This window comes from Nicotiana attenuata, unplaced genomic scaffold (assembly GCF_001879085.1).
Source record: "Nicotiana attenuata strain UT unplaced genomic scaffold, NIATTr2, whole genome shotgun sequence".
In the NCBI taxonomy this organism is placed as follows: Eukaryota; Viridiplantae; Streptophyta; class Magnoliopsida; order Solanales; family Solanaceae; genus Nicotiana; species Nicotiana attenuata.
The window spans coordinates 45,157-60,053 of record NW_017671497.1 but is presented as its reverse complement, the minus strand read 5'-3'; the positions used below and the strand labels follow the sequence as shown (position 1 = coordinate 60,053).

Here is a 14,897-nt window from a genome sequence, read left to right as displayed (position 1 = left end):
GTTAGGATTTTATTAAAGTAAAGAATGAAAAAAGAAAGAAAACAAAAAGGAAAAAAGGTGTTTCGATTTGGGAAACCCAAAAGACCCAATTTAATGGCCCAAAACCCCTCTTAACCCGTTTGCACCCAAGCCCAATACCAGATCCACCCGGTCCAATGCCCCAGTCACAAAACGACCCCGTTTCACCCCAAAGCAATCCCAACCATTGATCGTTCCAGATCCAACGGTTGGGAACTGGTCGACAATTAAATATAGAAGTGTCCGAAGACCGACTACCTCCCCCCATTAGAACCTCTCATTTCTGTCTCTACACTCTATCTTAGAGAAACCCTAGCCACCTTTGTATCCTCCGCCGGCTCCGCCCTTCTCCACCGCAAATCGCCTTACGACGGCAAAGCTTCTCCAAACTACTCCAAATTAATACCAGGCAATCACCTTTCCCTCCCCTTTCCCTCCCCTTTCCAAATCCCCAAACCATTTCCCTCAAATCTTTATCAAACTGCTCGAATCTTGGATCTGAAATCCAAAGCTAAAAACCCTAAGTCGCCTAAACAACCCCAAACTCACACCATAGGAACCTCAACCTTCCCTCACCACTGTCCTCCCTTGATTTCCCAAAAATCACTGCCAAATTCTTCGAATTTAAATCTGAGATCCACAAAACCCTAACCTATCCCCTTATTTGATTTTTCGGTCAATTTCTGGTATGTTTGAATCCAAAACTTCCATTAGTCGACTGTTCTTGTTGAGAACAGTCGATTAATGGTAGTTCAAGTTCATTTTACCCCGTTGAGGCTTGGTCAAATTCATAGCTGGTCCAGTTTTAAAACGAGCTTAGGTAATTTCTTTCATTTTTCTGTTTATTTTATCTTTTTGTTGTTCTTCTTCATGTTTAATTGCTTCTTCTAGACGCATGTTTTAGGTTTGCAACCTAAGGTTTTCTTTTCTTTAGTTCAAGACTGTTTAGTTTGTTTAGTTGCTTCTGTTTAGTAGGTTAATTAAAGCATGCTGGAATTTCAGTATTTGAAGTTTATCTTCAATTGCATGAATTTAGTTTAATTAGGGTTTACTTTTAGGTTTGATACATAAAATGGTTCTTCTATTTCTTCCATTGTTTCTATCTTATGCCTATGATTCAGTGCTTGTTTTGGGTTAATTAGAGTAACTTTACTCANGTCATGGTGGCATCTAAAATGCTGATGGTTTTGTGCCGGGCAAGGGTTTGGGTGCATCTTTACAAGGTATCGTGCAGCCAGTGTCTCTACCTGAAAATCTGGGTACGTTTGGTCTAGTGTTCAAGCCCACAGGGGACGATGTGAAAAGGGCTAAAAGGTCGAAAAAGAAGGCATGGTCACTCCCGAAGCCTATCCCACGCCTCTCCAGGTCCTTCGTCAAGCCAGGGGCCGTGAAGCACCCAGTGTCAGCAGTCCCAAAGCCTGTGGTCGACGTTGATGAAGAATTAACTGAAAGTTTCCAGAGGTTATTTGATGAGGTGAACATGGTGGAAATCGAAGAAGGTTCCAGTAAAGCGGATGTGCAGTTCATCGGGCCAAAAATGAAGCTTAACAATTGGAAAGCTACTCCTCTCCTTACTCGGAAGGAGTTTTGGTAGTTTTCTTTGTTTTCCTTTCTGTTATCTGGGTTATTCCAGGGTAGTAATCCAGATTTTACTTTTCGCTTGTTTTGATGTACAAACCCTTCTATCCTTTATTTTCAATGAAATGAAATTTCCCTTTTCCATTACTCCTGATAGTGTCATTTTTATTTTTTATTTGTACAGTTCTTTTTATGCTGGTTTCAGTGACATGACATGCATGAGTTGTAAAATTTGCACAGGCGCGCCGCATGGGGCGACGCGCCACGCGGTGTGCTTGTGGGAAGTNGGATATGTTTTGGCAAAGAAAATTCTTCGAGCAGGTTATTACTGGCTCACCATGGAACGGGATTGCATCAGCTTCGTGCGCAAATGTCATCAATGCCAGGTACACAGTGATCTGATTCATTCTCCGCCATCGGAGTTGCATGCAATGTCCGCACCTTGGCCCCTTTTTTTCTTGGGGCATGGATGTCATTGGACCAATTGAGCCGGAAGCGTCGAACGGGCATAGGTTTATACTGGTGGCCATTGATTATTTCACAAAGTGGGTCGAAGCTCTAACTTTCAAATCGGTGACCAAGAAAGCAGTGGTGAATTTTGTTCATTCAAATCTCATCTGCCGGTTCGGAATCCCCAAGATAATCATCACAGATAATACTACAAATCTCAACAGCCATCTGATGAAAGAGGTATGCCAACAGTTCAAGATTATGCATCGAAATTCCACCCCATATCGCCCCAAAGCAAATGGAGCTGTTGAGGCGGCCAACAAGAACATAAAGAAAATATTTCGAAAGATGGTGCAAGGTTCTAGGCAGTGGCATGAGAAGTTGCCTTTTGCTTTGCTGGGTTATCGCACTACTGTTCGCACTTCAGTAGGTGCAACTCCTTATTCGCTGGTATATGGGACTGAAGCGGTTATACCCGCAGAAGTTAAGATTCCATCCCTTCGGATTGTCGCTGAAGCTGAAATTGATAATGATGAGTGGGTTAAAACCCGATTGGAGCAGTTAAGTCTGATTGATGAGAAAAGGCTAGAGGCAGTATGTCACGGTCAATTGTAGCAAAAAGAATGGCAAGAGGATACAAAAAGAAGGTGTGTCCCCGGAAATTTGAAGTGGGTCAGCAGGTATTCATCCTGCCACATCAAGCTGAAGCTTAAGGTAAGTTCGCCCCAAACTAGCAGGCGTCGTTCATTGTAACGAGAGTGTTGCCCAATGGTGCTCTGTATTTAACAGATATAGAAGGCAAATGTGTAGACATGACTGTTAATTCCGATGCAGTCAAGAGATATTATGTATGATTTCTTTGGTTTGTCGTCAATTGCGTTGTTTGTATTTGGCATTTTTCGAAGATTGGAATGACGAAGGCATTTTATTCTGCTATCCAAACACTTTATCCTTTGTTACCCCTTTTGAGCCTTATTTATTTTCTTTCATACCCCTCTTTTGGAATCGGCAGTTGGGTTTAAAGATAGAGAAAAGGAAGAAAAGAAGGAAAAGAAAAAGAAAAAAGAAAAAAAAGAAAAAAAAGAAAAGAAAAAGAGAAAAAGAAAAAGAAAAAAAAGGAAGGAAAAAAAAAGAAAAGAAGAAGAAAAAAAAGAGGAAAGAAGAGAGAAGAAAGAAAAGCAAAAGAAAAGTAACAAAAGCGAAGCAACTTTATGTCTTGAACTACATTCGACCTGATTCCTTTTAAGGATACGTAGGCAGCCTCACGGTTCGGTCCCATCAAAATAAAGTCCAAAATTCCCCAAACTCAAAGAAACTGGGGCAGAAGTTGTGGTGTTGCGAAAGATCCGATTTCAAAAGTTGTAATTTTGAACCCTGTCATCTAAAACTGTTTTTGAGCCTTTATGATATCCTTTCTTTCTATCCTTGTCCAAAAGCCTACATTACAGTCCAAAGAAAGACCTTCCAACTAATTTTTGAGAAATGCCAAGTCAAGCGAGCTAGAGGTATGATTCACATCATGGGTAACACTTTTGTTCATGGGCACAAGAAAAATAAATAAATGAGAGAGTCCTATTGGTGAAAACCCTCACGGGCACCGTAGGGAGATGGAAAGCTGAGAGAAATTAAAATGAGAGAGTCTTATTGGTGAAAACCCTCGCAGGCACCGTAAGGCGACGGTGAGTTGAGAGATGAATAAATGAGAGAGGTTTGTTGGTAAAAACCCTTCAGGGCACCACTAGCCAAATGAGGTTAGTGACTTTGCAGAGAGATTGGATTATGGGGATCCCGATCATAAAGTATGAAGACTGAAAGGTGATTGGTTGAATGGACTAGGCTAATCAAAATGCATGTTATGATCATTTGTGCCAGCTGCTTCACTCAGATAAGTCTCTTTCTCATTCTTTCTCAAATAGTCATCTTGGTTTAAAATTTTCTTCTTTAGCCCTAAATCCTCGGAGTCACTTCATTTCATTTTCTTTTGGGTCTACTTCTCTAAGTCTTTCTCAATGATAGTCTTGTCAAACAAGCAAGAAAAGATTTCAGAGCCTATTACCAACTTTCAATTGCACAAAGCAAAAGTTCGGCCAGAACACATCACAAATGGCATGATTCAGAATAAGCAATAAGGTTTTATTGGGAGTTCAAGTGGTCAAATGGCTCATGAATTTTGAGGAAGTATAATGGTTCAAAATTGGCAAAATAGTGTTGCTAAATGACAGGCTCAGTGTAAGTTACTCGGGTCATTCAGGGTTCTATGATTGAGGTCCGGTCAGAAAGTCAGACAATTCTTTGCTAGCCCAAGGCACCTAATCGGATCAAAGCATGGCAGTGGAAAGGCCACTTTCAGCAAGAATGCCACAAACTAACCACCACATTTTTAAACTGATAAGATTTTCTATGATTGAAACAGGGGCAGGAAATTTCGTGTTCTGGAGGAACCCTCTGTGAGGAAAACATGTGCCAGACAGGTTCGATCGTAAGTTTTCAGGACCCTCCTGGATAATGGGGTTTAGTTTTAAGTTTTAACACCTTCATTAGATAATGAGACTTGGCGTAAGTTTTACCTTTAAGAAATAGAATTTAGCTTTGAAGTTTTCAAGTTTTCACTCTTGAGATAAGATTTAATTCTTAGTTTTCAGGACCCTCCTGGATAATGGGATGAGTTTTAAAGTTGTCAGGACCCTCCTGGATAATGGGATTTAGTTTTAAGTTTTTAAGACCTTCATTAGATAGTGAGATTTAGCGTAAGTTTTACCTTTAGGAAGTAGAATTTAGCTTTGAAGTTTTCACTGTTAAGATGAGATTTAATTTTAATTCTTAGGGCCTTCCTGGATAATGGGATTTAACTTTAAATTCTTTGAGTTTTTTTTTAGATAATAGGATTCGATTAACACTCACAGATGTTCCGGTACCAAACTGGGGAAGAAAAGTTTTGTTTGTTTTGTCTGTTTTGTTGTAATGGCAGGCACCCACCTGGAGAACAAGGGAATCCATTTCAAGTTCAGCATCAGGCGCTCACCTGGAGAACAAGAGAATTCATTTCAAGTTCAAGCATCAGGCGCCCACCTGGAGAACAAGGGAATTCATTTGATGTTCAAGAGTCATGCACCCACCTAGAGAACAAGGAAAGTCATTTCAAGTTTTAGCATCAGGCGCCCACCCGGGAAACAAGGGATTTGATTTCAAGTTTAAGTATCTGGCGCCCACCTGGAGAACAAGGGAATTTGTTTCAAATTTTAGCATCAGGCGCCCACCTGGAGAACAAGGTAATTCATTTCAAGTTTCAGCATCAGGCGTTGACTTGGAGAACAAGGGAATTCATTCCAAGTTTAAGCATCAGGCGCCCGCCTGGAGAACAAGGGAATTCATTCTAAGTTCAGGCATCAGGCGCCCACTTGGAGAACAAGGGAATTCATTTCAAGTTTAAGCATCAGGCGCCCACCTAGAGAACAAGGGAATTCATTTCAAGTTTAAGCATCAAGCGCCCACCTGGAGAACAAGGGAATTCACTTCAAGTTTAAGCATCAGGCGCCCACCAGGAGAACAAGGAATTAATTTCAAGTTCAAGTATCAGGAGCCCACCTGGAGAACAAGGGAATTCATTTCAAGTTTAAGATATAGGCGCCCACATGAAGAACAAGGGAATTCATTTCAAGTTTAAGCACCAGGCGCCCACATGGAGAACAAAAGAATTCATTTCAAGTTTAAGCATCAGGCGCCCACCTGGAGAACAAGGGAATTCATTTCAAGTTCAAGCATCAGGCGCCCACCTGGAGAACAAGGGAATTCATTTCAAGTTCAAGCATCAGGCACCCACCTGGAGAACTAGGGAATTCACTTCAAGTTCAAGCATCAGGCACCCACCTGGAGAACAAGGGAATTCACGTCAAGTTTAAGCGTCAGGCGCCAACCTAGAGAACAAAGGAATTCATTTCAACTTAAGCATCAGGCCCACCTGGAGAACAAGGCAATTCACTTCAAGTTTAAGCATCAGGCGCCCACCTGGAGAACAAGGGAATTCATTTCAAGTTAAAGCATCAGGCGCCCACCTGGAGAACAAGGGAATTCATTTCAAGTTCAAGCATCAGGCGCCCACCTGGAGAACAAGGGAATTCATTTCAAGTTCAAGCATCGGGCGCCCACCTGGAGAACAAGGGAATTCATTTCAAGTTTAAGCATCAGGCGCCCACCTGGAGAACAAGGGAATTCATTTCAAGTTCAAGCATCAGGCGCCCACCTGGAGAACAAGGGAATTCACTTCAAGTTTAAGCATCAGGAGCCCACCTGGAGAACAAGGGAATTCATTTCAAGTTTAAGCATCAGGCGCCCACCTGGAGAACAAGGGAATTCACTTCAAGTTTAAGCATCAGGCGCCCACCTGGAGAACAAGGGAATTCATTTCATGTTCAAGCATCAGGCGCCCACCTGGAGAACAAGGGAATTCACTTCAAGTTTAAGCATCAGGCGCCCACCTGGAGAACAAGGGAATTCATTTCAAGTTCAAGCATCTGGCGCCCACCTGGAGAACAAGGGAATTCACTTCAAGTTTAAGCATCAGGCGCCCACCTGGAGAACAAGGCAATTCATTTCAAGTTCAAGCATTAGGCTCCCACCTGGAGAACAAGGGAATTCATTTCAAGTTTAAGCGCCAGGAGCCCGCCTGGAGAACAAGGGAATTCATTTCAAGTATAAGGATCAAGCGCCCATTTGGAGAACAAGGGAATTCACTTAAAGTGTAAGCATCAGGCGCCCACCTGGAGAACAAGGGAATTCATTTCAAGTTTAAGCATCAGGCGCCCACCAGGAGAACAAGGAAATTAATTTCAAGTTCAAGCATCAGGAGCCCACATAGAGAACAAGGGAATTCATTTCAAGTTTAAGCATCAGGCGCCCACCTGGAGAACAAGGGAATTCATTTCAAGTTTAAGCATCAGGCGCCCACCTGGAGAACAAGGGAATTCATTTCAAGTTTAAGCATCAGGCGCCCACCTAGAGAAAAAGGGAATTCATTACAGGTTCAAGCATCAGGCGCCCACCTGGAGAACAAGGGAATTCATTTCAAGTTCAAGCATCAGGCGCCCACCTGGAGAACTAGGGAATTCACTTCAAGTTCAATCATCAGGCACCCACCTGGAGAACAAGGGAATTCACTTCAAGTTTAAGCGTCAGGCGCCCACCTGGAGAACAAGGGAATTAATTTCAAGTTCAAGCATCAGGAGCCCACCTGGAGAACAAGGGAATTCACTTCAAGTTTAAGCATCAGGCACCCACCTGGAGAACAAGGAAATTCATTTCAAGTTTAAGCATCAGGCGCCCACCTGGAGAACAAGGAAATTCATTTCAAGTTTAAGCATCAGGCGTTTGCCTGGAGAACAATGGAATTCATTTCAAGTTCAAGCATCAGGCGCCCACCTGGAGAACAAGGGAATTCATTTCAAGTTCAAGCATCAGGCGCCCACCTGGAGAACAAGGGAATTCACTTCAAGTTCAAGCATCAGGCACCCACCTGAAGAACAAGGAAATTCACTTCAAGTTCAAGAATCAGGCGCCCACCTGGAGAACAAGGGAATCCATTTCAAGTCTCAGCATCAGGCGCCCACCTAGAGAACAAGGGAATTCACTTCAAGTTCAAGAATCAGGCGTCCACCTGGAGAACAAGGGAATTCACTTCAAGTTTGAGCATCAGGCGCCCACCTGGAGAACAAGGGAATTCATTTCAAGTTCAAGCATCAGGCGCCCACCTGGAGAACAAGGGAATTGATTTCAAATTTTAAAGCGCTCGCCTGGGGAAACGAGGGAACACATTTCAGAGTTAAGTCCAAGACAACAGCAGGAACCCGCCTGAAGAATGGGGTCAATGCAAGTTAAAAGTAACAGAAAGCTCGCCTCGAGAATGCGAATCAATAGTTCAAGATGCGCAGCAGAACTACAGAATTTCCAAGAGAAAGATTGAAGACACATAGATAGGAATCTTGTAATTCATAGATCATAGATTTTCCTAGCTTCTTTTCATTTTGATTTTGGTTTAATAAGGAGTTCGGCAAGCAGCAACAACAGTGAAATCACAGCTTTCCGGTAGTCCCAGCTACCAAAACTTCCAGAACTACACTGACCTGATTCTTTTATAGCCAAGGATATGTAGGCAACCTCGGAAGCAAGGTTCGGTCAGACTTTTCAAAAATGCTTCCTACGAAGTATCCAAACGGGCAAAAATCGCTCGTATTTTCTCACTTTATCTTTGCCCGAAAACTCTGCGTGTTTCCGAGCAAAGAGGGGCAGCTGTGAGCACGTGATTTTTACCCGACCCAAATTACTCCTACAGAATCTCACAATAGGTTTTTGTAGGTCATTTCAACTTTATAGAATTTTTAGGAATATTTGTTCAAGTGTTTGCATTTTTAGTTGCATTTTTGCACATTAAAAGCATCAAAACTACCCCAAAAATATCAAATTCCATGCATTGCATATTAGGGTTTTGTGTTCGTATTTTAGGAATAATTTGGTTAATTAATTGTCATTAAAATGAAAATCACAAAAAATATAATGAATATCATTCATTTTTGCATTCTTAGCCTTAATGCTAAATTAGTAGTTTTCTTTTCTTTAATGTAGGATCAATTAATTTTGTAAATATTATAATTAGGTAATTAGCTTAATTAAGATATAATTTAGGATTTAATTAATTTAGTTAGTTTTTATTTATTAAAGAAAAGAAAGAAAAAAAAGAAAGAAAACAAAAAGAAAAAAAAAGAAGAAGAGTTGTTTTGATTTGGGCCACCCAAAAGACGCAATCTAGTGGCCCAAAGCCCCTTTTAACCCATATTCCGCCCAGCCCAGTTTCCCCATACCCGGTCCAGCCCCACCTCTTAACCATACGAAGCCGTTTCACAGTCATCAATCCCAGCCGTTGATCTCCCTTGATCAAACGGCTCGGAACTTAACACTCCAATCCCATATAATTGTCCGAACATCCCCCCCAAAGCCTAACGCCCCAGTTCATTCCTCTCTCAAACTCTCTGTAAACACAAACCCTAGCCGCCTTGTAACCCTTTCACTGTCTCCGCCCCGTTCCGCCACCGAAAATCGCCTCACGGCGGCGGCGACAACCCAAATCCGGCCAAAATAGCACCATGCAATCCTCATTTCCTCCTCTTTACAAATCCCTTACTAGTTTTCCCCAAAACACCGTCCAGATTCATCAAATCCATATCTGAAACCTAAACCCTAGTTCGCCCAAAATCCCTCAAACACACTGAAAGTCACACCCCATAACCCCGCCCTTCTCCTCATCTCACATTTCACTTTGGTCCCTCCAAATTACCCCCACAAACCCCAGAAATTCGGATCTAAGAAATAGCCAGAGGGGTCATCTATGTTGGCCCATCATGAGTCTTTTCTTTCAAAGAGATCCGGTCGAAATCCATGCAAGGCCGGATCCCTTGAAGGAAAAGACCATTGAATGGTCAATCGCAGCGGAGCAGGTTGTCATATTACCATCACATTTTCTTCCACTTAAGGGGTAATATCACCACTGTCCCTTCCATTTTTTTTCTCTTTAGGTCGAGTCAGTAATTTCTTTTTTTTTAGTTAGTTAGTTTGCTTGTTTTGTTTGTAATCGTGTTCAACCAGTTCTGTTGTTGGGGTTTTTTTTGGCTTATATCATGTTTAATTAGTTTAACTCGTAAAATATTTTAGTTTATTATTGTAGTTTTAGTTATCTTTTTACTGTTTTGATTCACTTGTTTAGTATGTTGATCCATTTAATTGGTTTAACTCTTAAAATAGTTTAGTTTATTATTGTAGTTTCAGGTGTCTTTACTGTTTTGATTTGTTAGTATGCTTAAAATTGATTAATTAGTTTAACTTTTAAATAGTTTGGTTTAATTAATGCCTAATTAGCCTAGGTTTAGTTTTTATTCAGTCATCTTGTGTTATCATCATCAAAACTGTTAGTCTGAAGAGTTGTGGAGTTTCATTATGAATTTGGTTCATTTTAGAGGTTAGGTTTATTTTATGTTTTCAGATATTCACACTTTTAGCTTTGTTGTTTGCTGTTTGATTCGTCTATTGATATTTGCCTGTTTGTTTCTGTTTGCCACAGTTTGTAAGTCATTAAGAATTTGTAGGGGTTAATTGAACAAACGGAAAACTTAAGAGGTTTGTTTGAAGGGTGGGTAAATGTAAATAGGATAAAGACCATGCTGGAAGGTTCTGGAATAGGGGGCAGCTGGCCTCATTTGGTTAGCACAAAATGCTTAAGCCATTGAGGGACAGCCAGTTGTCCAAGTTTGTTAAAAGATGCCTTGTGGCTGAAGGGAATAATCCCCTGATTCTTTTTCAGCACGTGGCATTTTGAATGCCTATAAAAAGAGTCTCTTCACTCATTTTAGACTCAGAGATTTCGAACCCTAAAGAACACTAAGAAAATATCAGCTATTTTATTTTCTTCTGATCTTCTGATCTTCTTGAGCAAAAACTTAAAAATTTTCTCTAGAATTTTTCTTGGGTTCTAAAGCTGAGTATGGCCTGACAATGAAGTTGTTGATTACTGTTGCTTTTCTTCATTGCTGTACCCAGTAGCTGATTCCACTCTTGTGTTTTATATTTTTGTTTGGACTTTTGCTGTTATTTTTGCTTATAGGTATGTAAACCCTCACCTACTCTATGCTATTTTGAATTAATGCAATGAAAAGATGATCTTCTCTATGTTATACTTGTGTTTGATTATTAGCATGTTTAGTTGTCCCAGTTTCTGGTTCGGTTATGCTATTCTTGAGTGAAGTTTATAGCAGTTTGAATGGTAGTAAGAGCCTGATTGAGTTAGTAATATGAACTGGCAAGCATGACTTACTTCTGGTGTTGTGAATGTTTGTTGATTCTTGTTGTTTGTCACCGTAATTTTATGATTCAGTAAACCTTCAGTTCTTTGAAATAACATTGAAAGAATCCATTGGAACGTCTTTTCTCTGATTTTTCCTTGTGTTGAAATCATGAAAGTTATAGTCACTTGAATCCTAACTGTTGTTTCATTTGTTTTCAATTGTGATAAGTTTGATGCAGATTTGCAAGCTAGCTCTGTAGCTATCCTTGCAAATGCAAGAACTGTTTTTCTTTGAATTACAATATCACATGGGCTGGAGCAAGTCGCCTAGAAGATCAGAATGTTTTATGAAGCCTCACTGATAATTAGCTAGATATCAGGACTATTGAGTTATTTTAATCAGAGTTGTATAAATTTATTTTCAATTATCGGTTTTGTATAATTTGATTTAATTACTCTTAGGCATAGTTAGTCAGTATTTAATTTTCGGAATTTATATAATTGTTATCAAGTATATTCGACAAGGTCATGTCGGCCTTAGTAGCAAATTGGGCCAAGTATGGGCCTAGATGGGTGGCCTGGTCAGGATCACCTCTGGTGTGGTTCTGGACCCTTTCCTCATATGATGCGCTTAATTTCAGGACTCAAACAGTGTCACCATTTTGTTTCTTTAAAAGATTATGATCAAATGGTCTATTGGGCTTTCTGCAGGCCCAGTTCATCCTGGAATAATCAGAATTGCCATGCCTACCTAATTACCTTTAACAATTTTACTCACTGAGTTTTCTGTTTAGTGTAATAAAAGTTGGGTATGTTATTGGCCCAATCAAAATCGCTGAAGCCACTTGCCTTTTTTCCTCATTTCTGGGCTCAATTTCAAGCCCAGTTTCTATTTTTCTCTTAAGGACCTTAAGACAGTATTGGGCTTACTGCTGGCCCAGTCTTCCCAAAATAATGAAAGCCTGGGATATTATCCAAAGCATACTTACAATTAGTAGTTTTAGATTGAATTTTAACTTAGTTTAAAACGTGAATATCCGTAGCTTGCTTTAGGCACGTTTAATATACCATCGTGGTTGTGTACACGTTCGCGTGACATAATCATGATCTTGAAAATAAAATCGAAGTATGCGTTCGCGCAACTTCGACTAAACTTTCTTAATAATAATGAAGCATTATTAATTGTTGACATGTACGCGTGACATGATTTTTGACGCGCAAACAAATGTGTACACGTACGCGTGACCTGTTTTAAGATAATTTCTAAATTAAAAGAGGTAAATGCACATAGGTTCTAGAATAAGTAATTAAACGATTTACTTAAGCCAAGTATGATTAAAGCGACCGTGCTAGAACCACGAAACCCGGGAATGCCTAACACCTTTTTCCGGGTTAACAGAATTCCTTACCCGGATTTCTGTGTTTCGCGGACTGTAAAACAGAGTCAATCTTCCTCGATTCGGGATTTTAAACCGGTGACTTGGGACACCATAATTATCCCAAGTGGCGACTCTGAATTTGATATAAATAATCCTGTTTCGGTTGTCGCTTGAATTGGAAAAACTCCCTTATATACCCTTTCGGGGTAGAAAAAGGAGGTGTGACATCATTCACATGTGATTCAGATCTGTCAGGTGTTCCTTCTCGGAGTTGTCGAGGAGAGTTTCGTGGTGAAGGGATTGGAGTTTCATCCCCTTGTTGATTTTGCTGGTTCAACTGGTGTTGCTGATTTTGTTGGTTGTTGTCGTTAGCATTCGACAAGATTTTTTGATAGGAAAAAGGATTTGGAAAATAAATGGATTATCAGATTGCTGGTAATGGAACCAATTTGTTTAACCAAAAAATAGGAATTTCGGTCGAAGCCTGTTTTTAGAAGTACTCGGGTTACTGATAATCAAAGAAATTAATGTTCTTGCAATAAGAAAGAATGAAAATTAAAATTGCCAAGTAATCAGTAGAAAGCAAAAGTAAATAATTATATTCCAGTAGTAATCAGAATGTGTCCATACATATGACATTTATGTTCCTTATATAGCCATCTCTAAGTACAATGTTTTTTCCCTTTATGATCGAGTCATTATGAGAATTAATGATATTAATGAAACGTTATAATCGGTAAACGTAACTGTTTCGTGAAGATTCTGTAACGTTTGTAATCATTCATGCTCATTAATTGAAGATCAATGAATATCTCCTTTTTACGGTCTTGATTCATTCCACAGGTGCCTCTTTTAATCGCTAAATAGACTCGAGCAACCGTTTCTTCTTGTCTTTTAGACGTTTAGCTCGTACCTATTAAGACTCATGTCTTTTCAAATACTCTTCTCCAGCTGTCGCTCTTCTAGTGATCTACATGTCTTGCCATGTCATCCACATAACTAACTCCACGTGTAATATTTATTTTTCCCAATACAGTTACATCTCATTGCAATGTCAAAAAGTTTTATTGTATCCATCAAAGTACATTACATTACTTGAAAGGGCAATAATAAAATGCAAAAAGAATATTAAATATGAAGATTCATGAATTCCAATAAAAGAAGATTAATTTACTTGCTCTTCTGGTTGAAATATTCAACAGTAGCTTTCATAATGGCAACGAGAGCTTGGAAATTGCCAATAGTAAGAGGAATATTTTCAGCATCTTTAGTCTCAAAATCAATGGTCATTTTCACTATGCTTAAATTCTCATCCTTTTCTATAACTTCAAACTTAATCCCATAAAAACTGAATCCCAGATCAAGATATCCACCTTCAACAATCTCGACTTCCTTCACTCGTTTTTCATCGTCGATTGAGACGAATTTCTCTTTATATGAAGCATTACCAGGTAAACCTAATATATTTGGTCCAAACAAAATAGAAAATCATCAATAAACTTAAATAATTTACCAAATTACTAGGTAAAAAAAATAATGGAAAGGAAAAATTGTAATATATGGTGGGATGGACGATTCCTCCTCTCTTAATTAGAGATCTCAAGTTCAATCCCAAGAAACAGAAAAAATCCTTATAAAAAGCGTTTCCCCTTTAAATAAGCCATACACAATCTGGCCGATTAGTAACTTTGCGCCAGGGGAACGGGAAAGAAGAGAAGGTGTGGGCTATAATAAGAGGAGGTGTGTTCCTGCCACTTTCAAATCTTGGGACTGAACCTCAATAATGGTTAAACGATAAATGTGTGTGTATATATTTTTATTCATTAGTTTACTCTAAACATCACATGTAACTTTTTGCCAAACTTCTACTTCCATTCGGAATAAACTTACAAAAAGAAAAAAAAATCAAGAATAATCAATGAAATGAAGATAAAATGAAGATTTTTAATAGGATGTTGAAGTAAAATAACTTACTAACTAGCATGACTGAACCGGAACCTCCATTGCCTTCAATCAACTCAACTTTTTCAACAATGTGAGGGAGTTTTTCAACAACAAATTTGGCAAATTGAAGAGTGGAGTAGAGATTCCACACTGCACTTGCTGATGCATTTATTTCTACTTGCTCTGAAAATTTTCCCAACATTTTTTGCTTTCTGATAACTTACTCAATAAGCAGTTAAGCACTAAATATATAGTTGGTAATGAAATAGAGATATATATAAGTTGATGATAAGATACAATTTCAACCACAACTTCTTGACTATGTATAGACTAAATCATAATTGGCCGGCCTTTTTATTTTACTTGGTTGGTGCGACTTCCTTGGATGCCAGGGCATTTTTACAAATGGCTGTTTTAATGTCACTATTGAAATTATATCCTCGTCAGTCCAATAAGTTAAATTTGTGTGTAGGAAAATTCATTCATCTACTATTGGGGCTCGCTGAGAAAACGAGGACAAAATTTAAAAAGTGGACTAAAAATAAGCCATAGATGCTATATTCCAAGATAAAAGATTGTATCTAGTATAGCAAAAGTTATTTTACATATAAAATATCTTCTTAGAAAATGTTTTCTGAATAAAGAGGGGTACACAGACATTGTGCTACGTAAGTTGGAGCACTCCATGAGTCACCGAGATTTTA

The 14,897-nt window shown here is 39.3% G+C and overlaps 1 protein-coding gene across 1 annotated transcript; it reads right to left on the bottom strand.

Annotated features, from left to right (window-relative positions):
- Positions 1–13,266: 13,266 nt before the first annotated feature.
- LOC109208632 (S-norcoclaurine synthase 1-like) lies at positions 13,267–14,621 on the bottom strand. Its single transcript, XM_019371762.1, has 2 exons — positions 14,224–14,621; positions 13,267–13,706 (listed from the first exon to the last, which is right to left on the bottom strand). Exons 1-2 carry the CDS (start codon positions 14,393–14,395, stop codon positions 13,420–13,422), a joined length of 459 nt encoding a protein of 152 aa, XP_019227307.1. The 5' UTR covers positions 14,396–14,621; the 3' UTR covers positions 13,267–13,419.
- Positions 14,622–14,897: the final 276 nt, after the last annotated feature.

Excerpts from the sequence above, each read along its gene's own strand:
- LOC109208632 (XM_019371762.1), bottom strand. The coding sequence starts at position 14,395 with ATGTTGGGAAAATTTTCAGAGCAAGTAGAAATAAATGCATCAGCAAGT. Across the intron at positions 13,707-14,223 it reads CGGTTCAGTCATGCTAGTTA|GTTTACCTGGTAATGCTTCA; the intron begins GTAAGTTATTTT and ends CAAATATATTAG.